This window comes from Crocodylus siamensis, chromosome 5, assembly GCF_052110815.1.
Source record: "Crocodylus siamensis isolate JL-2025a chromosome 5, ASM5211081v1, whole genome shotgun sequence".
Classification (NCBI taxonomy): domain Eukaryota; kingdom Metazoa; phylum Chordata; order Crocodylia; family Crocodylidae; genus Crocodylus; species Crocodylus siamensis.
Window position 1 is genome coordinate 162,507,606 of NC_143399.1, and position 23,992 is coordinate 162,531,597.

General features: G+C 43.8%; 1 protein-coding gene across 1 annotated transcript in view; it reads left to right on the forward strand.

Annotated features, from left to right (window-relative positions):
- THSD7A (thrombospondin type 1 domain containing 7A) overlaps positions 1–23,992 on the forward strand; it is a 528,740-nt gene that overhangs the window by 437,456 nt on the left and 67,292 nt on the right. Inside the window, exons 16-17 of the mRNA XM_090046913.1 lie at positions 18,026–18,220; positions 20,456–20,719. Coding sequence (XP_089903039.1) covers positions 18,026–18,220; positions 20,456–20,719 — 459 coding nt within the window. The remainder of the gene's footprint in view (positions 1–18,025; positions 18,221–20,455; positions 20,720–23,992) is intronic.

A 23,992-nucleotide genomic window follows, 5' to 3' on the forward strand; every position in this document is an offset into this window, starting at 1 on the left:
GTGTCCAGTTGTTTCTCAGTTTAATCTCTGTAGTTTAGACTAACTTGCAAACACTGAATCAATTCAGCCTCTGGCTTTCTGGTTGTCTTTACTCAGCCCTAGACAGCTCTCTTTCTAGCTATCCTGTATGATTAAGCTTTTATTGCAAATCATATCAGTTTACATAACCATGTCACAACTTCGGAACTTCAGTTTGGTGTGGAGGAATGAGGACAAAGTTTGTAACTGTGTTAACAAGAGGGCTTGTTCTATAAACGTGCATTTTTTATAAAGAAGAAAAAGGTGACTCAACTCCAGTGGTCCTGTAAGTGATGGTTTGATGTTCCTAACAAAAACCAGGTGTAGTGCAATGGAGGCTTCCCTTATTGCAGCTATTCAAAAGCACTTTATGTCTGACCTACAGAATTGTTGGTAGTGTAATCTTGAGTCTTTCTTGAACAGAGTGACAATCGTATCAAACTGTCATTTTTTATGATGCACGTGAACTTTAAAGAGGACCTGACCATGAGTCATGCATTGTCTCTTCTGGGTCTCCATTAGCACATAACTAAAGCCTTCTGATTTCCAATTGTGTGAACTATTTACTCTTTCACACACAGTGATATGAACCAGTTGCAGAAACCAAGACAGAAAATGCAGTTAGGCAGTAGTATCAAATCTATTGTTCTTTAGGTATTTCCTCTTCCTGATTAAGAGGCATAAAGTATACTAAATCCTCACTGCTCATCCCTAAATAGTATCAAAATCCAAGACTGAAAGGTGTGGAGTGAAAGGCAAATCCAGGTAAAACAAAATTAGAGAAAAATAGCAAAAGCTTGATAAAGCCAATAGAAAATGTTTATTGAAAGTGCTTCTGACTACAAAGGAAAATAAAAAAAGAACCAATGTGACATGTACATACCTCATGACTTGACAATTATTAGCAATTTGGGAGAAATTTGGGAAAGAGGTCAACAACATTTTGAACAGGGTATGAAAGCCATATATGGTAGCTAGTAAATGCATTGACAAAAAAAGCGCTTTTTAAACTGTTTTCTGCTTTTGTAGAAGCAACTAGTCTGGGAATAGCCTCTGGGCCTAGTCAAAAGTATTTCTATCTGAGAATTCAGAATAAAACTCCACTACCAAATCTATAATGGGTTAATTGCATCATCATTCTTTTGTGTGTGTGTGTGTGTGTGTGTGTGTGTGTGTGTGTTCACAGGACAGGGTTGTCCCAGTGACATGTAAAAGCCTCTCACTGAAAGATACAGAACCTGCTATATGAACATGTGCTGTGCAGCTGCAGGCTGCATGTCAGAGCCTGGCAGCTCCGCCACAGTGCTGTCCAGGACTGCCTGGTGAGTGCCATCCCAGCTGCAGCAGGGGAGATCTCTTGTGAACTATACTGTCCCAGGCTGCGAGAGCCAGATGCACCCAGACATTGTGATCACGAATGAAGAGACCAAGAAAATAGTGATCATGGATGTGACCATCCCCTTTGAAAACTGGCACCAAGCCTTCACCGAGGGTGAAGAATAGCCTCAGATTATGCATTCACACCAAGAAAAAGAACAGTACTAAAAATAAACATTTATAATTGCCAGTAAGAAAGAAATATTTGCTGAATAGCCAGGAGCCAAATTCCATACTTTTTCCTGTGCACAAAAATATCCAAATTTGTGCTTACACTACATAGTTTGCCACATGCTGCTTCTGAAGAGGGTACTAAAAATATTTTAAAGCACAGGTCCCATGTGCCTGAGACCTCACAGAGATGGAAATAAGCATTGGTGATGTAACATGGGTAGCACTCATGTTGAACATATAAACAACAAAGAAAACAGGGATAATTTGTATCTTAGTACAAATTAAAATTAGTAGTACAACTCCAGTGTAAAGAAGACGGATGATGACACAACCTCATAGATTCATAGATGTAGGGTCGGAAGGGACCTTGCAGATCTTCTAGTCCAACCCCCTGCCCTGGGCAGGAGAGAAAACTGGACTCAAATGACTTCAGCTAGGTAATCGTCAAGCCTCCTCTTAAAGACCCCCAAGGTAGGAGCCAGCACTACTTCCCTTGGAAATTGGTCCTAGATACTAGCCACCCTGACAGAAGTAGTGCTTTCTAATGTCTGGTTTGAACCTACTCTCTAACAACTTATGGCCATTATTCCTTGTTACTCCGGGAGGCGCTCGGGGGAACAAGGTCTCTCCCATTCCCTGCTGGTTCCCCCTAGTAAGTTTATGGATGGCCACCAGGTCCCCTCTCAGCCTTCTTTTGTGGAGGCTGAACAGGTTAAGGTCCCGTAGCCTCTCCTTATAGGGTCTGCCTTGCTATCCCCAGAAGGGGACAGCAGGACAGCATTTATGAGCTATTCTCAGAAAAATTTGGTCATGCTACAGTAGAATGTGCAAACTGGCATTTTTTTTTACTTGTACATAATGACACATTTACTAAAATAGACCATTAGAACTTAATTACCCTAACAACAAAATGTATTTAGTTTAGGGTCCTTTGTGGCTTAGTTCAAGCAATAGTATAAGATAAAGCTTTAATTACATCAAAGTCCCTTGTCTTGAAAATTTAGAGAGTAGTTTATTTCATGCTTTTCTTCTGGGAGATACTAATTGTTAAATAGGGAAACAGTTTCTTAAGTGAGTTGCATCCACATTAAATTCGATTTTTCTGTTAACTGTACTCCTGTGCTTATGTACTTCACATTTATTTGGGTTTAATCCAGTAAGAGAAGAATCACATTATTTCCTCTCACTGCTTATGACTATAATACATAAATTTGATTTGGTTGGGGAGGGTTAATTATTACTCTGGCACTGTGTGCTTTGACAGCAGTTGAAAACTTTACTTGTCATAGTGAGCTGATCATTGATCTCAGCTGGTACTTACAAAACACAATTATAAAGCCGTGGGCTTGAGCAGAAATGCCGAGTCCTCAGTGGCTCCAGCTGGAGCTATGGATGCCAAAATTATGCCCTGCATGATAAAAAGGAAATATTATTCCAGTATCCACAATTCAAAAAGGATGTGGAGAAGCTTGAGAGAGTCCAGAGAAGAGCCACGCACATGATCAGAGGTCAGGAAAACAGACCTTATGACAACAGGCTGAGAGCCATGCGGCTCTTTAGCCTGGAAAAGCGCGGGCTCAGGGGTGATCTGATGGCCACCTATAAGTTTATCAGGGGTGACCACCAGGATCTGGGGGAATGTTTGTTCACCAGAGCGCCCCAAGGGATGACAAGGTCGAATGGTCATAAACTACTACAAGACCATTTCAGGCTGGACATAAGGAAGAATTTCTTTACTGTCCAAGCCCACAAGGTCTGGAATAGCCTGCCATTGGGGGTGGTTCAAGCACCTACATTGAACACCTTCAAGAGCAAATTGGATGCTTATCTTGCTGGGATCCTATGACCCCAGCTGACTTCCTGCCCTTCAGACAGGGGCCTGGACTCGATGATCTTCTGAGGTCCCTTCCAGCCCTAATGTCTATGAAATCTATGAATCCTAGCCCTACCTTCCAGCGTATCAACTACTTCCAGCTTGGTGTCATTTGCAGACTTTCTGATGGTGCACTCTATGCCATCTTCCAGGTCACTGATGAAGATATTGAACAAATTCTGGCTGAACACTGACCCCTGGGGCAGTCCATTTGATACTAGCTGCCAACTAGACATTGAGGCATTGATTACTACTCTCTGAACCTGATGCTCCAGCCCATTTTCTATCCACCTTACAGTCCATTCATCCAGCCCATACTTCCTTAGTTTTCCTGGGACAATGCTGTGAGAGACGGTATCAAAAGCCTTGATAAAATCAAGGTACACAACATCCACTGGTCTCCCACATCCACAAAGCCACCTCATCATAAAAGGCAATCAGGTTGGCCAGGCATGACTTGCCCGTGGTGAACCCATGCTGACTGTCCCTAATCACCTTTTTCACCAAGTGATTAGAAATGGATTCCTTGAGGATCTGCTCCATGATTGTTATATGAATGACCAGCCAATCAATTTGGAAACAAAATATTTCATCTATGCAGACAACCTGTGCATAACAGCCCAAAACACTGGCTTTGACCTTTTTGAAAAATCCCTAAACAAAACGCTAATTGGCCTAACCTTATATTACACTGAAAACCAATTACAGGCTAATCAAGCAGAAACCTAAATATGTGTCTTCCATCTGAAAAGCCATGAGGCAAACTGCCAGCTCAACATTACATGGTCTTTGCACCCTGCTGTCCCACTCTCTAAATCCAGAGTACCCAGGAGTCACCCTCGATTGAGCACTCTCATACAAAGAGCACATCATGAAGACAAAAGCAAAGGTGAGCACTCAGAACTACATTCTATATAAGCTCACCAATTCAAAATGGGGAGCTAGGCCCTCAACAATCCAAACCACTCTCTGGCTCTCAGTATCTCCTCTGCTGAGTATGCATGCCTTGTATAGAGAGACCTGTACACACTAAGTGCCTCAATTCTATTCTGAACAATAGCTGCTGATGCATCACAGGACATCTGAAGCCTGCCAGCCTGACGACAGAAGAGCAATGGCCAGCCGCATAGAATGATCGAGACAAACTGAAGATGTATGACCATCTTGCAGCTTACAAATTTCTGAAGTCACGCAGGAGCTTTCACACCAGCATCCAACCTCTCAGTGCCACATCCAGTGAGACACAACTACAGATGTGGAATAAGAGACTGAAGAAAATACCTGACAGAGGAAAAATGGACATTCAGCAGCTGAGTACTTACCACCAGGGGCTGACAAATCATGGCAAAAGTGGCAATTTCTCAACCACCTACATACCAGAATCAAACACTCCAAGGAACTAATGAAAAGTGGGGCTATACCCTTGATTCAGACACCTTTGACTGTGGGACAGTGCCTCAGACTATGCAACACTTGCTGCAGTGCCCACTTCTTGAAGGCACATGTACAACGAAAGACCTCTCACACAGTCCCCCGCCCCACCATGGTGCATAGCTCCTGCTGGCAGCAGTTCAGCAACAGCAGAAAGTGGGCCCTTGGGGCACTCATGGCTGCAGCAAGCAGAGCCCCCAGCAGCATGCAGCCCCAGCTGAGTCTCAGGCACTGCACATGGCAGCACAGAGCTGACCCAGTCCAACCCATTGCTATGTACCTTCAGACCAGACCCAAGGGGCTTATGACACTGCAGGCAGGAGCTGTGCAGCATCAGGCCAAGCCAGCCAGCTCTGTACCTCCATGTGGGGCTTCTAGCACTCCACCAGGAAGCCGCACGTGGAGGCATGGAATCATGTGCCATCATGCTGGGCGGGCTCCGTTCCTCCATAAGCGACTTCCTGCTGGAGTACTGGAAGCCCAACATGGAGGCACGGAGCTTGCCAGCTCAGCTCAATGGCACATAGCCCACACCCACCCACACACTCCCCCATGCCTACCCCCCACCTCCTGCAGACAGGAGGTCCCCTCTCCCCTTACCAGCTGTCCAGTCATGCACCACCATGGTTCGTGCCTCTACACGGGGCTCCCAGCTGGAGTGCTGGGAGCCCTGTGGAAGCAAAGACACAGAGCCCACTGGGGTACAATTATGCAATTATGTACAGTCATGCTTTTTATGCATAAAATTGCATGGCGCATAATTGCATAGTTCCCTGGGGTGTACACATGGAACTGTAACACTGAGGTTTTTTGTAACGTGTTTCATTTCTGTAACTGAAGTGGAGATCACTTGCTTAGTTTAGCCTATGTAAAATACAAAACTAGGTGCGTGAACCAATGTTTATTTTGGCTTTTATTCATTTTATTTCTGTTTCCAGTTTTAAGTGAGCAAAAAGTTTAGGTAGTCTGTGCTTATAGTGAAAAGGACAAATGCAGTGACAAAATGGGAGAGGAAGGAATTTCTGGAAGCTGGGTAGATTCTGTTAAAGAAAGTGATTTCCAATTGCCAATTTTAATCTCATTTTGCATAAAATGTCTTTTAAAATAAATACAGCCTATACACTAAATGTAGTATTTATTTTCAATAGGGAGAAAAATACAATCCTGTAAACACTTTTTTTTCCAAGTAATTACATGACTTAACATATTTATTCACATTCTTATTTCATACATTTTTCATTTTGTTAAAAAATCTTCATTTGCTGGATGATCACTTTTATTTATGATCTGTGTCAGGCTGCAGTCAAATAAAGTTTGCATTAGACAATAACTGATTCATTGAGCACAAGAAGTATTACCTAAAGTTCATGAGTTGACAAGTTAGTTTTGCTTGCTGTGGTCTATATTTTCCAAAATATTTCAATTGAATTTATCCTGCCTAAGGCATCTATCTGAATCTTTTGAAAAATGACCTTATGTTTATCAGGTTTTTGGAATTAGGAGGTCTCATTTTCTTCCAGCTGTTTTTTATATATACATTTGAAGAAGCAAGTTTCACTGCTTCTTCAGCACTTATTGCTTAATCAACTTTTGAAGAAACTGAATGAAATGAAAAGACTGTACCTGCCAAGTAAACTGAAGTAGTTAAGGTAAAAAGTTTTTCTATACAATATAAACCAAAAGTAAAGATATTTGGGAAAAAATGTAAATACAAGCAGGTTTTTTTTGCTATAAAGACTGCAAACAATATAGAGTTAAAGCAGTATGTGACATTTTACTTATTTATAAAGCTGATTTTTTTTTCAGAAGTTGAAGCTGTGTTTCCCCTAATTTCATATATAATTAAAATAAGCAGCAGCTGTATTTCATTAAAAATTGAACAGAACTCTTTGATGTACCATATTATTTTTGTTTATCTAAATAATTTGAATACATTATACTACATTAGTTGTCAGAATTTCCATTTTAATGTGAAGATTTATTTTTTTAAAGGAAAAAATAATTTAAAAAACTGGGGTTCTTTTCTTTTCTAACATTTAAACTACTCTGTGGGAAATATAGTTCCTTTCTTCTCCTCTCAGTGAGGCCTGGGCAAACACCAAGCAATATATCAATAAAAGTAAATAGATGTGAGTTGATGGTAGAGTTTGGTAAAAGATGGTGTGAGGAGTTGTGCTACAATGGTAGGTAAATTTTGAAATTAGTCCCTACTTCTCAGATATAAGGTATATGTAAATGAAACAGGGGCCCTAAATTGAAGCAGTGGGTTTTAAAAAAACTGCTTCAATTTATGGCTGATTAAACCCCCATGTTGTGAAAACACCCCACTTACCTACCTCTCCAGTGGGGAGGGCAAGCAGCCAGCAGGCGGAGTGGTTCTTGGGCTGTGGGTGGTGGCTGGTGCTTCCCTTCACAGCAGCAGCGCCCTCCCCACCCCCACAAAGTACTGCTCGCCCTCAGGCTATAGAGATATATAAACTTCTTATAGGTGGGAGCAATTTAAATATACAATAGTTTTTCTTTGATAACAATCTATATATACATATATTAGGGCTACACAAAATTTCATTGGCCATTTCATTTTGACACTGTTTTGATTCATTTTGAGCTCAAAACAGCAAAATCAGAATGAAACAAAGGGCTTCAAAACAGCCTTGAAACAAAATGAGGCTAGTAGAAACATTTCAAAAGTTGGTATAGCACTGAGGATGGGGAGTCAGCCCTACTGGGCTGACTCCCTGTCCCCCACCCAATCTAGTGCTGGGGTTGGGAAGTCAGCCCAGCTTCCCATCCCCCCCACACGATCTAGCTCTGGGGATGGGAAGTCAGTCCTGCTGGGGATGGGAAGTCCTGACTCCCCACCCCTAGCCCAACCCAGCACTGGGGATGAGGAGTTAGCCTAAATGGGCTGACTTCCTGTCCCCTACCCAATCGAGCACTAAATAGTAGATTTTCCATGTTTCTTTTCCTTCTTACGTTCACAGAGGAAGTAAGTTATTACAGTGTCCTGGCACACGTTACATTTAGGACATGATTATGGTGATAGGCCATTAATCATAAGCTGGTCTTATGTTAAAACTAGTTTATGGCATGATAATATACTAAATGCACCACAAAGTCTATATTTAGGGTTTCTGTACACAAGTGTGGAGGCTGCTTTGACATGCTGTAATTACAACACATTGCAGCAGATTCAATCAAGTCTGCTGGCGCATAGATTACCATAGATTACCATAATTACCATGCTCCAGCCAGCCTCCATGGCTCATTTATCAGTGTCCCTGCACTTAAAAAATGGTAGCAGGGGCGCTTTACCCAAAGCTCGTTGAACAAGCTTTAGTTCAAATGCCCCTGCCACCATTTTGAAGTGTGGGAACGCTAATGCACAAGGCACTGCGGCACTTTAATTAGAGTGGCTCTCAGAACCACTTTAATAACCCCACACTCTCCTACAGCCCCCACCTCAACCACATAACTCCACACCCAGCCACCATACCTATACCCCATCTTGCACGTGCGCGTGCACACACACACTCTCTCTGTCTCTCTCCCCTACCAACCATACCCCACCACTTATACCCCCTTATTGCCCATACAAAACACAGTGTAGGTTTGTATTTTGAGCTATTATGCAGCCACCTTTAGATACACTTTTTGTAAACACAGAAATCAGTATAAAAATATTTTAAAATAAAATTAAAATAAGTTATAGTAGATGTTTTGTGGGTGTGGGTAAGTGGCCCTCCACCCAAAATAATTACCTGCCCCTGGAATAGGGGTTGCTCTGTTTATCAGGGCACCCCTTGGAGTCACTAGGAACAACAGCCACAAACTGATGGAGAGCAGATTTAGCTTAGATATCAGAAAGTACTTCTTTATGGTAAGGGTTGCCAAAATCTGGAATGGGCTTCCAAGGGAGGTGGTGCTCTCCCCTACCTTTGGGGTCTTTAAGAGAAGGCTAAATAGGCACCTGGCTGGGGTCATCTGACCCTAGCACTCTTTCCTGCCCAGGGCAGGGGTTGGACTTGATGATCTACTGAGGTTCCTTCTGACCCTAACAAATATGAATCTATGAATTAAAGCACTGCTGCCCCGACCCCCAGAGCACATGTAAAAGTACCCACAATACATAACATCTTTGTTGCTCATGTGTATAATGTCTTAAGATGAATGTATGAAATGTAAGGGCTTACTTATGACAGATCTTGATGCTCAGCTAAGTGTAGGGATCTGACATGTAGTAACACCAAAGTCCAGGACATAGTCATCCCCTTTCCAATCAGGGGGATTGGGCTGTGGGCAGCACTAGGTTCTGGACCTGGGAAACTCCACTCCCCAGAGGCAGATGGTGGGGCAGGGTGCACCATGAGCCCAACATCAGGGAGCATCTCTCTGATCTTGGGTATATTGCACACCAGCCATTTAAGAAACAGGTGTGCAGCTGGGAGTCCCAGCTACACAACTGTTTTTTGAAGCTCTTTAGATGCCCATGGACAGGGTAACTGGGGAGCTAGTTTTAAGTTATGGAAAAAAGCAAAGATAAAGTGGCATTCAACTATTCTTGAAGGGGCTATGGGGAGCAAAGTGTGCAAAGTGACTTTATATTCTGGTGTTATATGGGCAACTGTAGTTTTTTTCTTAAATCCTGCTGCTTTTTGGGGATGTGTGAAATTTCTATGTTTTATTTAATCAAACAAAACATTCAAGTTTTCATAAACACAAAATATATTTATAGTGTACCTAAACATACTGCCATCCTAGTATTAAATGGTCTGTACACCTCTAAATCTCATCATACAGTACAACAGCACATATGTGGTTTGCATTAAGCACATGGATTGGAGGTCAGTGACTGACACTCGCTAATTACTCCAAAGTTTGTGGAATCCAGAATCTGGACCCAGAGATGGATCCATATTTTGTTGCTGTCATCTTCTATAAAATGCATTACTAAAATCTCTGTTCAAATTTTGTAACATTTGTGCTATTCCAGAAATTATAATTAGGGACCTACTTACAACGAGAGAAAGCAATTTTCATGGCATGGTTGCCATGAAGAGATAATTTCATTGTTACTTCATGGCAGCCCCACCTCTTGGTAAAGAGGCCCCAGAGGGAGGAGGGGGCAGCTGCCAACACAGAGAAATGCAAGGTGCTCCACCTCAGGAGAAAAAACCCACATATTTATAGGCTTGGTAGTGTTACACTAGGTAGCACCATGACTGAAAGAGACTTAGGGGGTCATGACTGACCACAAGATGAACATGAGTCACCAATGTGATGCTGCAGCTGGCAAAGCAAACAAAACTCTGGCTTGCATCTACCGATGCATCTCAAGCAAGACCCAGGAAGTCATCCTCCCACTTTACTCAGCCTTGGTGAGGCTGCAGCTGGAATACTGTATCCAATTCTGGACTCTGCAATTCAGAAAGGATGTGGAGAGGCTTGAAAGAATCCAGAAGAGAGCCATATGCATAATTAGAGGACAAGAGAGCAGGCCTTATGAGGAGAGCCTGAGAGCCATGGGACTCTTCAGCATGGAAAAGCACAGGCTCAGGGATTACTTGGTGACAGCCTATAAGTACATAAGGGGTCTGCATCAGGAACTGGGAGAACATCTGTTTACCAGGGTACTCCAAGGGAAGACAAAGTCCAAGTGTCACAAACTCATGGAAGACCATTTTAGGCTGGACATAAGGAAAAAATTGTTTAGTGTCTGAGTCCCTAGGGCCTGGAATAGTTTTCCTCCAGAGGTGGTGCAAAGCATCTACTCTGGACACTTTCAAGAAATACTTGGAGGCCTGTCTTTCTGGGTCATTTGATCCTAACTGACTTGGGCAGGAGGCTGGCCCAATGATCTAGTGAGGTCTCTTCCAGCTCTAATGTCTATGAAATCTATGAAATCTTAGCTGCTGAGTGCCTTTTGTGCAGCATTTTCCCCTGGTGCTGATTGCCAGAGAGGCATAAGGGGGCTCTTGCCATTTTGGCCAGCCTTCCCTTCCTAGGCAAGCTGTAAGGCTGGGCTGCAGCAGCAGCAAGGACAGCTGGCTCCAACTGGGACACCAGTATTTTATTTTTATAATTTTTTTGTTGTTGATTATCTCAGGAAAACTGCATTCCATTTTTTGTGGCAATCACAGAGATCACCGTTTTTCACTGGTTCTGCAAAGATCTCAAAATGGGGATTTAATTGCTAATTACTTGATGTCTATGAATAGGCCCGTCTGTCACAAACCCCGCTTTGTTCTGGGAGGTTTGTCAGGTGTCATGTATGTTTTCTTGAGTTTGTTTTTCTAATATGGAATGTGAAATGTCCACATAAAGGCAGTGCTAAGCTGTATTTCATTTTATCATTGTCTGTGTAAATTGTAGTATTCGATATAATTAACATTTAGATATATTTTTATGTTGTAACCAAGACTGTTTAATGGGGCAGTGATGATCTTTACCTATTCACAACTGAGAGAAATAATTGTTGAGAATTAGCATCTGACATAGATTTCTTTACTCATCAAGTAGGCCCTTCTAGGCAATGACAAATTCCCTCTTTAAAAGAAGGGACCAGTATGATTATCACCTGGTAGGCCTGAGCCAAGTGGCTAGAATGCAGTTCAGATTTGGATTTGGCTGATTCGGGAGGCAGTGATTCGATTTGGTGGTTCGAATCACTGTCCCAATTTGAAAGTGATCAAATTGGGCTGAATCTGATTTAATATTTTGGCAGGAGCCAAATCGCTGAATTTCTGAATCAGCCAGGGCAGGCCCATTCCCTGCCCCTCTCCCAGCCCGGCAATGGCTGCCCTAGCTACTTACTTGTTTAAAAAAAAAAAAAAAAGCCCTGAATCACTGGGTGCTGCCAGGCAGGGGACAGTCCCTGTTGCCCCCACTGCCCCATGCTGCATGGGAGGCTCTGCACAAACCCCCCAACTCCCCTCCTTGCTCCCCCAGCCCCACCATTGGTGCTCTGCCCAGGCCAGCTTTGGCCCTTTAAGAACCGCCCCCCCAAAAAAACCCCCCAGAACTCACTGCCCACTCCAGCCAGTGGGGGAGTAATTCCCACTGCCCCCAGCTGCCCCACATCACATGGGGAGTCTGCACAAGCCCCCAAAACCCTCAGGGGAAGGTGAGAGACAGGATTAGGATACTAGATTAGTAATTTTCAAGACTGAAAGGATGCAAATGTTCCCCTGGTTTTAACCAGATCATGGAAGACTTTAGTCTCATAAATGTGCACTTTTCAGGGGGCATGAAGTTATCTACATAGTGTTGGCTCCCCATAAATCCAATGAGCAATATATATAAATTGAGGCCGTGTGAAGTTTTGGTGGCTGTTTTGTTTCATTTTGTATTCAGGCATATCAACAATCAAATTACCAAATAATCCAGAATGAAACACAAGGCTCCAAAACAAAATGGGCATCCAAACTGTTTCAGATGTTTTGGAGCTGTTTCAGAGCTATTTCAAGCTGTTTTGGAGGTGGGCTTGCAGGGAAAGAGAAACTAAGGGGATGGGGGGAAGGACTGCTCTTATATTGACATCTGTAGCTGGTCAGTGATAAGAATGTGTCTTTGAGGTCCAATTGCAATGCTCTGGGGGAGGGACAGAGAAACATCATAAAAAGGCTGTTCGTGAACTTTTGTATGTCACTTTGCAGCTGCATCTGTGAGTGTCTGGAATAGCAACGGAGAGCAGCACCTGTGAGCTTGGCTTGCAGCTTGGTAGTGCCTTGCTACCAAGTTGTAGCCATTGCCATTAATCCTTCCCTATTTACCCTTGCCTGCCCTTCGCCAAAGATCATGTTATTTGTTCTTCTCATTCCACCCCTGTACCCCCTGCCAAACAAAAAGAAAGTAGTGCTTTGTTTGGAAAGCACTCAATACATCTACATTTAATACACACGCTCTCACACAGACACACACTTTTTTCCAGCACATGAAATATGAAGCTGGAAAGGCAGGTGCCAGGTCTTCTGGCCAGGGAGGGAGTGGGAGAGCTGTAAGTCCCCCCCCCCACACAACTTAGACACAGCCTCTTCCCTAGCACTTGCAGGCATAAGGCTTCTGCTGGTGGTGGTAGCAAGGAAATGGGACCAGTGCCTGTATCTGCACCCCCTCCAATAACACCAGCCATAATAATAACTCCCAGCCCCCCACCAGCATGACAAGCAGCACCAGCATGGCAGTCTCCTCCACCCCATTTAGTTCCTAGCCTGAGCCTTCCAGTGCCAGAGGAGGATCTGGATCTGGAAGTAGGGGTCCTGAATGCCCTAGCAAAAGAAATTATGGGGACCGAGGAGGAGTCTGAGTTTGTTCTCTACTCACTCCAAGTTCCCCTAGAACCAGGTCTCCTTCCTTGGAAGGCATTTCAGAGGAGATTGAGGTAGAAGTTGTGGAGGCAAGTGGCTCAGCTGAGTCCACTCCTGTTGTTGTGCCTCTGCCTGCAGGGGGGGGGGATCAGGCAGGACCCCACTACCCCCTCACTTCTGCACCCCAGAAGTGAGGGGGTAGTGTGGTGGGGGATCATTTTGAGGTGGCAGGTGATCCCAGATATGCTATCTGCCTGCACTGGTGATATAAGACCAGCAGAGGCAAGGAGGAGAAACACTAGACACCACGGGGATGCCGATGCATCTCCACAGGCACCATCCCCTTGTCCTTGCTCTTCCTCAGCCTAGCACCAGTGGGAGCATGCCCAAAAAGAAGTCCCCCTCTCACTCCAAAGCCCCCATCCCCCTGAAGCAGAGACAGGCCATCCTAAAACAGTGGGGGAAAGGCAGGCACACGGGGCAGGGGCGCATTGCAAAGGTGAGTGAGATCTCCCAGATCATCAGGGAGATCCTTGCTCTGGATGGCCAGCCCTTCTCCCTAATTGAGCGGCCAGGGTTAAGGTAGCTCATGGCCTCATCCTAACAAGTTCCCACATGTACCACCTTCAGCTGAATGGTGGTGCCCTCCCTGTATGAGGCATGCAGGAAGTATTTGAGGGAGGAGCTGTGCAAGGCAGGTCTGCAAGTGGCCTTGCACTTCACCTCAGACATCTGGAGCAGCCAGGGTGGAGATCATGCCTACTTCTCCATCACAGGGTGCTGGTGCCATCAGTCAGGCCATCGGTAGGATCTCTTTCAAGCTGAGGTAATGGATGAGTCCCACACGGCAAGGGAGATCATGGGGGCCATGAACTGTATGGTGCAGGGGTGGCTCATTGGGAAAGCCGAGTTCATCTGTGAGTTCATGGTCACTGACAATGGTCAAGGTGGTGCGTGATGCCAACTTTGTTGGCATCTGCTGTGTGGCACACAAGCTGCGCCTTGCAGTCACCTTGGAGGGGGACAGGGCTGCTGGTGATGGCACTGTCACAACTGACCAGCTCATTTCAAAGTGCACAAAGATGGTGGGCTACTTCCACCACAGTATCAAGGTGGGCAAGATGCTATGGGACAAACAGGCATATCTGAGTGTCCTGCAGCACAAAATCATTCAGAATGTGGAGACTCAGTGGAACTCCACATCCCTCATGCTAGAAAAGCTGGTGGAGCAACAGAAGGCCATCCATGAGATGGTCTTGGTTGGGGAGATTGGGATCAGTGACCCACTTAACAAAACAGAGTGGAATTCCAGCTCCCAGATCTTGGTGGTCCTCAAGCTATTTCTTGAGGCCACCAAGACCCTCAGCACTGGCAATGCCCTCCTTAGCCAGGTGATCCCCGAAGTGAGGGAACTTGAGAACCAAATGGAGAAGTTTGAAAGGATCAGTGTTCCTGGATGGGGCAAACTGCTGTCACCAGAGGTGCAGACACTGGTGAAGCAGCTGAGGGAGGGCAACAAGAAACAGCTACATCCATTGTGGTCCAGTAGGGTCCACGTGCTAGTGGCCATGTGTGACTTGAGGATGAAGGGGAGCACGTGCACCAGCAAAACCCTAGATCACTGGATGAAGGTGCTGGTGAACTAAGTCCAGGAGGCAGAAGAGCACAGGTGGGGGGATGTGGAAGAGGGGGATTTACTTTCCTGTGCCAGCTCTCCCACCAGCAGCCAGTCTCCTCCATGACAGGCACTGCCAATGTGGGCCAAGGGCATGGCTTCAATGGTGGGGCCCAGACGCACCAGACCCCAGCATCAGGCAGGTAGTCCTGAGGCCTCAGTGACTACCTATCTTGGTGAGGACATGGAGCCACTGGACTGTGACCTCTTCGCCTATTGGGCAAGCCACAGCCAGATGTGGCAAGAGCTGGACACGGTTGCCCAGGAATACCTGTTCTGTCCACTGACCAGTGTTCCAAATGAAAGGGTGTTCAGCATTCCTGGGGATGTTGTGACACCCCACTCCTTGCATGCTGGTTTGGTGGAGCAGCTGGTGTTCCTGAAGGTGTACCTCCTGCTGCTAGGGTTCCCCAAGCTCCACCTGTAGACGGAGTGAGTGCCACCCTCCTCACTCCATCCACACCTATTTCCTTTTTTAAATTATTTTTTAAACCATTTAATGTGCCCCACTCTCAGAGCTGGAGGGGGCACTCACTGCATCACTAGCCAGCAGAGGAAGAACATGTCCCTGCTGAGCTTTCATGCCAGGATGAACTTGGAGGTAGGGGATGGGGCTGGGGGAAGAAGGAGGTCCCAGGTCCTAGGTATGACCTAAAACTGCACTCTGCCAGGGTTGGGAGGCCTGGTGGTGCACCAGCCCCCGGAAATGCCAGGACCAAGGATCTTCCTGGTGAAAGGTGGGTAGGAAGCACCTTATAACCTCCAGCCACCACATGCATGCACAGTCCTGGCTGGGGAAAGCCCAGAGCCAGACCCAGTCACAACTCCACTGCAACCAGCAAGCCTCAGGCCTTTGAGAGGCCTGAGGCTTGCTGGTTGCAGTGAAGTTGTGAAGCTTCAGGTGAGCTTAGCTGCCTGGAATGCCATCTACAAGGCATGGGCTTTCAGGTTTAAAACCCTTCATCAGGCTGAGGAAGCATCTAGTTGGTGTGTGTGCACTCTTTTTAAACCATTTAATGTGTACCGCATACCAACCTCTGGCTTCTTCACTATTCCTTCCATCCAGGACCAGCACACACACACCAACTAGATGCTTCCTTAGCCTGATGAAGGGTTTTTAAACCTGAAAGCTTGTAAAGAAGAATTTCTTCAATTATTCCATTGGTCTAATGAAAGAGATCAGCTTGACCCTAAGAGCCTTGTCTGGGCTATGTCCTTAGACCAACACGGCTACAACCTACACCCCTTAACATACCCATAACATGAGTTTTGCTTTTACCAGTTTGAAGTACAATTTCACAGAAACCCCTGCACCACTCTGCCTGAAATCTGGCAGGCCTCTCTCATGCCTGCATGAGGGGCCATGTATGTGGCAGGACAGATGCTAACGAGAGCGGCCACTTAATGCCCCACTCTCAGAGCTGGAGGTGGCAGTTTAGTTTCTCACCAGCCAATAGGTGAAGAACATCTCCCTGTTGAGCTCCCATGCCAGGAAGAACTTGGAAGTATAAGGGTTGGGGCTATATGGGGAGGAGGCCCCACATCATTCTGGGCCTGACCTAAAACCTCACCCTGCCAGAGTAGGGAGGCCTGAGTGGGACTGCTGGTGGCGTGGCAGCCCCAGGAAGTGCCAGGACTGTGAACCTCCCTCGTGAAAGGCGGGTAGAAGCAGGAGGCACCTGATAACATCTAGCCACCTCACTGTCCTGGTGGGGAAAAGACGAGACCTGTAAGATCTTTGAGAGGCCTGAGGCTTACTGGTTGCACTGGAGTTGAGGGTGAGAACAGGGGCTAGAGGGTGAGAACAGGGGCTACCATCCCTGCAGTTTTCAGCCTGCTGCACCTTAACACATACATGAAGTCACACATGTCATGAGTTTTGCTTGTCAGCTATTTGAGGTGCAGTTTCCCAGAAATCCTTGCACCTACCTCCTTGAAACCTGGCAGGCCTCATGGCCTCAGAAGGGGCTAGCATCCCCACAAGTTTCATCCAAATCAAGCAAGAAATGAGAAAGGTATAGGCAATTTTGTGATTCCCCATTATAGCCTATGGCTGAAAGACTGTTGAAATTCTGAAACAGCTCCAAAACAGTTTCGGCCAAAATGAAATGGGACAGTGATTCAAAACACCAAAACAAATCATTGTCCCTCTGAAATGCTGACTATAAAATGAAATGAAACACAGCCATTTCGGACAGCCCTACAAAAGACCGAAGCGAAACACCGTCCCTCCAAAATGCTGAATCCAAAACTGAAACAGAACACAGGCATTTTGCACAGTCCTAATGTAAATGGCCACATATGAAACTGTACTTATGCCTTGCCTCAGCATAAGGAAACAATGGAGTCCCTTGGCTAGAGGGTTGAGTAGAAATTTCACTCTTGGATGCATCTCAGCATATGGCTATGGATTTCTTTCTACAGTAAATCTTTTAATCACTTATTGTCAGGGATAACTGAATCTTGAGCATTTGACTGTACAGGCAGGCCTCTTCCAAGGAAGAGGGTGGCCTTTGATTTTTTCTGAGTGAATGACTGGACCTAGGTATGATTCTTCTAGCTGGTAAAATCCCCTCTGTTAAGAGCTGAGAAGACCTGGGTGCAATGCATAAGGCTGAAGCACTGCAGATGAAGGACCTGGCCCCTAGCCTATCTCAGCTGGTTCACAGCAGTCAAACAGTAGACAGCAACGAGGGGCTTGGGGCAGAAGGGTAACCTGAATATGTGAGAGTACCCCAGGAGTATGTCCCTGCCTGCATTCAGGGTTGGGGAGCGTAACACTATCTCTAAATGAACAGCGTAATATAATGTGATTATATGAAGAGCTATAACAGGCAGCAGTTACTGATAATATGTATTGCTGTAATACTCTAATATTTCAAGTTGTTTTTAAAAGTTTCGATGCCAATAAATGTCAATAAAGAAATAATAAAGCACAAAGAAAGCCCCTCATAAATTTCAAATGTATACATTTAAAGTGCAATATATAAATGACTGTAAAAACTAGGTTCTGCACATATTTGTTCTGGATTTAAGATGTGATTTAGTAGCAGAATATTGTCTGACATGCTATATCAAATCAAATGTAGACATTCCTGGTCAATTGCTATATTATAGACTAATTACAAGCCTGCCAACTCATTATAAATCCCATCATTTTTTTGCTTTCAGCAATTACCTGTCGTAGACAAGATGGGGGACAAGCTGACATTAGCGAGTGCCTTAAATATGCCAGCCCCTTACCACCATTAACACAGAGCTGCCAAATCCCTTGCCAAGATGACTGTCAGTTCACAAGCTGGTCAAAATTTTCTTCCTGCAATGGGGACTGTGGAGGCGTCAGGGCAAGAAAACGCACTCTTGTTGGTAAGAATCATATGGATACAAAGGTTTTTTATTATTATTATCTGTTGTAATTTATTGTGTTTTAAACATACATACTTCCTTCCTTGGATTACCAGATGACAAACAACCAGGAATTTCTATGTTCAGGATGAACTACCAGGTAGATAATGGGCCTAAACTACACAACTTTGATGGAACTGAGGAGGAAAATATATGTAAAGGATACTGTGGTAAAGTAGTGGTCAGAGGAAAAGTAAAAATTCCATAGTAAACTGACTTCAGAATGGCTCAGTTAGTAGACTATTTATTTTTCTGAAGGGCAAGTCGACACTATCAAAATTAATTGAGTTGAAATCTTCAAAGTAGCACAGAGCCTATGGATGTTAAAGGGAATATTTCTACATATTTTTGTTCAGTTCCTAACTTATCTCCTGCAGCCCTAATGTGTGTCATTACTGAATACTTGAAGACTTTCATATTTATGTAATTCCACAGCCTGTCTCCAGGTGTCTTAGGACACCTTATGCTATGCTTTCTCTTAACTTATCAAGATGACTCTTCTTTGTGGTTGAAAGAGATGCAGTCTGGAAGGCCAACATTTTGGGAAAGTGTGCCACAAATAAGCCCTCCCCCCCCCCCCAAGTGCCACTCTGACATCCTTCCCAATCTGCTCTTCTGCTTTCTGTTCCTGGCCTTGTGGTACCAGTTGCATCTGATGCTTTGCTTTGTGCTTCCTTTTCTGTGCTCCCTGCCCAGTTTGCTGCTTTGCTTTATGCCCCATCTCATGCTTTGCTGCCGGCCCCCTTCTGAATCCAGAACTGCCCATGCCACTGTGGTATCCATTGTGGTACACATACCTCAACCTTGCACTAGAGCCAGAGCAACTGACTTACCCAGGGGGCTGCTTTTTACCACTGTAATATGATACTCACCAAAATTGGAAGAGCTAAGGATAGCAAATGAGTCATAATCTTTGAGAAGACTCACAATAACCCCTTATAATTCTAGTAAACAGTTTATGTCAGGATTGCTTTCATAGGGGAAAGAGATGGCCATTACCTTCAAAATTAAACAAAGAGGAGCTCCTATCAACCTGGACACTTATAGGTCCCTTTGTACCTCTCATTACTGAGCTCGGCTACTCGCCGGGTGCTGAGATCATGGTTTGGCCCTTAATGAATAAATTTCATCTTGCAAACTGTTATCCAGTCCAATCTACAGAGCTAATTGAGCATGAAAGCCTAATTATTCATTTGGGGGAAGATGAAGAAGAGGAGCAACTCGCATGTTTTCAATATGATGCTATCTAATTAGAACAGAAGGAGAAATCCCATGTTCATCTTACATATTGAATCAGTGGCTAGTAGAACAGTGCTCTTATGTCACGTCAGTGTTTCCTTATATGTAAGTGTGAAATTTGAAAGTCAAGGAAACCCACGCAGAGTATTTATTTATATTATCGTCTAGTTGAAACCAGGTATTTTATAAAATGTTTCTTTCCAACCTTCATCATCATTAAAAATAGGATAAAAATAGGACTGACAATAGGGTATGATAATAAATACTGGGGAAAGAGAAAACAAACTTAACAAAGGAGGAGATTAAAAACTGCAAACAATAGGAGAAAAAAGGATATTAGGTAATGGGGGGAACTTAAATTAGTTTCGAGAAGAGATTTGGAAAAAAAATACAACAAGGTAGTGGACTAAATCAAAAGGAGCTCATTTCATTAATGGGCTGAGTTTCAATATTTAATCTAAACTGGGGATTTTTACAACATCAGAGAGTGCATTAGTATACAGATGTGTGTTCTCTCCTTTTACAAAAAAAATTTTAAAACTTGAAAATTTTTTATCTAGAAATGAATAAAATTTATTTGCTATTGCTCTCTGCATCATTACTGACTTAGAAAGGAAAGAACATCCTGTTATTGAATTGCTAAAATGTTTGCATTGGGGTGTCACAAGGTAAGAACTTAAATCCATATTCAAATATAATAGATGGCTTTGTTTTAAAAAGTACTGAAGCTAAGGCAAGCAAAGGGGCTTGATGCTTTTGAAAATCAGACCACTTAATTTGACTGGCTATGGAGTTAGATGCCTAGTGTTGGGTACCTGCACTTGAAAACTTTGGCCTTAAGTCATACGGTCTTGTACATTTGTAGATCATTACTTGACATTATCAGTTTTTGATACAAGATGACAAAAAAGCAGTGTCTAAAAAAATGATATAATCCTCCCCAACCTTTCCCCACAGGAAAAAGTAAAAAGAGGGACAAATGCAAAAACTCACAGATGTATCCCTTGATTGAGAATCAGTTTTGTCCATGTGACAAGTACAGCGCTCAACCCGTGGGAAACTGGTCTGACTGTATTTTACCAGAAGGCAAAGTGGAAGTATTATTGGGAATGAAAGTACAAGGAGACATTAAGGAGTGTGGACAAGGTTATCGTTACCAGGCCATGGCATGCTACGATCAAAATAGTCGGCTTGTGGAAACATCACGATGCAATAGTCATGGTATGTAGATACTTGTTTTCTTACGTTTGCCTGTCTGTCTTTCCTGATCCAGCTGTGCAGGGCCAGTACAGTTGGAGCCCATTTAAGCTGTGTGAGGTTGGTGCGGCAGGAGCCTGTTCTAGCTACATTGGCTGGCATATCTGGAGCTCAATCAAGTTATGCAGGGCTGATACAACTGAAACCTGATCCCTGCATGTGGAGCTTGGAAATTTAATGGAGCAGGAGTGGGTGGCAGTGTTAATTGCCACTGCACCCCCACCAACAAATTTCTGGACACTAGAAGAGCCCCATGAACTGGATGACACAGTTCTGTGGGCGGGATCTGATGCTGATAAAGTATCGATTTCGTGGCACACTTTTGCTGCTCTAGAGCACATGCTTTGGGAGTCACTGGCCTATAATAAGTTATAGGATGTTGACTGCATCAGGCAGAAGCATGACAAATGTTAACAACTACTTTGTTTTAGTAGCTAGTTAACCCAAAGCTTAAGCTTAGCAGCTCTAGGTAGAACTGTAAATAATTTTCTGATCAAAGGTTTTTCATTGGAAAAATTCAGTTCACCAAAACCAAAGAAGTTTTTGTGAAAGCGTTAGGGTCATCAGATGTCCCATTTCAAGAAAAAGAAATTTGAAAAGTAAATCAGAAGTGCCAAAATATTTTGACCTTCTCCTTTGAAAGTCTTTCAAACAAAGAGTTTTTCTTTGTGAAATTTCCACTAGTTTATACTGAACAAGCTAAACATGTTAAAAGATTGAAATGATCAAAACAAGGTTATTAGATGCCACCTATATGGGGAAGGTTTTGGTGGGAGAGGGGAGGATTGATTTGTAAAAAAAAATGTTTAATATTTTGCCATATGTCACATTTTGGAATGAGGAAACATATTTCAAAAAGTTACAAGTGATTGATATGAGGAAACACTTTCCTTCCCAACTGAGTTTTTTAATGCTCTTTGAACTAAGTGTTGAGAATCCTCAGTCCTCTTTAAAAGCTTCTCACCTGGTTGCAGGGTTGGGCCAAATGCCTAAATTTGCCTTAAAGTGCAGAGGAGGAAGAGGAATAACGCTTGATTGGATATGAAGTTATCTTTAGAAAATTATGAAATAAAAACTAAATATCAGTGAAATTTTCCATGTCCTGTTCTGCGATGGCTGTTTCAGGTCACATTTTTAATTTGTTGTGACTGTTACATATAGCAAGTCAAAAACTGATGATTTATTTTCATCATTGTCTGTGAGCCTGCGAAGAATTTTCACAGATCTGTTTTTTTTCCCCCCCCGATCTGCTAATTAGAGCTGAAAGTGCTGAGAAACACTCACCCTAGGAAGCATATATTCTGAAGACATGAATTATCATGACCCTAGAGAGACTTTAGTGAGTAGGAAGTGTAAAACAATAAAAGAACTTGAGTCCATGAGAAGCTGGGGGGGCTAATGCCAATCATTGTTAAATTGCAGGATAGAGACTGTCAACTTTTGTGTCAACTACTATGAGACAATGTGCATAGGAAGCAGGAGTTATCCATCTAATAGCAAATTGTGGATGTAGTGCATGCTGGGAAACATGCTGCTTCAGTTAATGGGCAAATAAAGTGACAGAATTATTTCTCTGTCCAGAATGGGATGCTGTCCAGCTGGCCCTAGACAGGTTCCACCTCTGCACTTGCAGAATTGATGTCTTCTCCCAAGTGATTAAACTCCGCAACATACAGGAAGTCACCTGAGTACCTGTTTCCCAGTTTTCACACTACTGAGTTACTCTTCTTATGATCTCTGTTTACTCTTGGTATGGATCAGAACTAACTCTTTATGCCTCCAGCTTTCCCTAAAACCATTAGTTTCCATGTTCTATGCACTTTTCCCACACGGAAAAGAAAATGGAAAGCATGTGTACATGCACCCTTCCTACCAGACTTAGACTTTCTGCTCTTTTCCTCCATGCTTTGTAATGTGGCATAGGATCAGGACCCCAAATTTTCTCATGTAGATACTCTTGTCTAACAGTTTTACAATTGACTAATCTTGGATTCCATTTTCCAACACCCATTTAATAACCAGTTAATAGCATGGTCAGAATTTGTTGTTTTCTCTTGTCTGACTCTTCCCTTGTTCTTTGAAGGGCCTTGTGTTAATTCTAAGTAAATAAGTCCATGAGATGTAATGACAAACGTGCTTTGTTTGCTGCTGCTCCTTCTTTGAGCATTCGCTGCTTGTCAGCCTCCTCCTTTTCAGTGAGCCTCAAGTCAGCTGCAGTATAATAAGTATCACACTTTCATCCACCCTCCACTACTGCATCAGCTTTTTAGGGCTCCCTTATCATCTCCAAGCCTGACATTTTCCAGACTATCTCAGCAGCCTTACAGGATTCCTTCCTAGTGCCAAGGCTGGAGCTGTAATTCCTACCTACTTCATCCCCATGTAATCAGTAGCTCCTCAGTGACATTTTTCTCTCTACCTGGAAAGTAAAGACACTCTCCTCTTTACCCAGTCCTTCATTTACAGATGTTTTTCAGGATCCTACTGTGGGCTCAAAAAGTTACAATCTTTGTTCCAACTCAATCTCCATCCATATAATTCATAAGCAGGCTTCTCCTGCTCCTTCAGACTCCTCAAAGGTCTAAGTAGGGTGAGAGGGATAATTTTCTCTCTGCTTTTGGTCATGGACATCCTTAGACTAGAAAGGGAGTGAATATCCCTTACCTCAGAAGCATGCTTTGAAAACTAATAATGTTTGTGACCCCCACTGATAATATAATGAAAGAAAGCCCACAAGGAAATTAAAACATCTGATTTTAGGGCAGATTTCAATAACGGTAGTAAATAAGTTATGGGGCCTTATTTTTGCACCGCAAAAAATAAAACAAAAATTTTAATATCTACTCTGAATAAGGTCAGCATTAGGCCTGTGCAAAGCGGCTAGCATTCACTTCAGATTCAGATTTCAGCACTCAGTGGTGTGGGGGGAGCTGGCAGAGAATGGGGCCTGGCAGGGTCATGGTCAATAGGGGACCTCATGGTCCCCTATCCTCTTCTCCAGCCCCTTCTCCCCTGCTCCGTACTTACCTGCTCCGAGTCCAGCTGCAGCTCCCTGCTGCAGCCACTAGAGTCTGTTTGAATCATCAAAGCTCTCTGAATCTTTTCCAAAGATTCAGAGAGCTTCAAATTGATGTGGACCTTTTTATTGGTCCCCTGATTTGATTCAGATTTTGAGATTCAGCCACTGAATGGACCTGAATCTGTTCTGAATTGAATCAGCACCCAAAGCTTCGCACA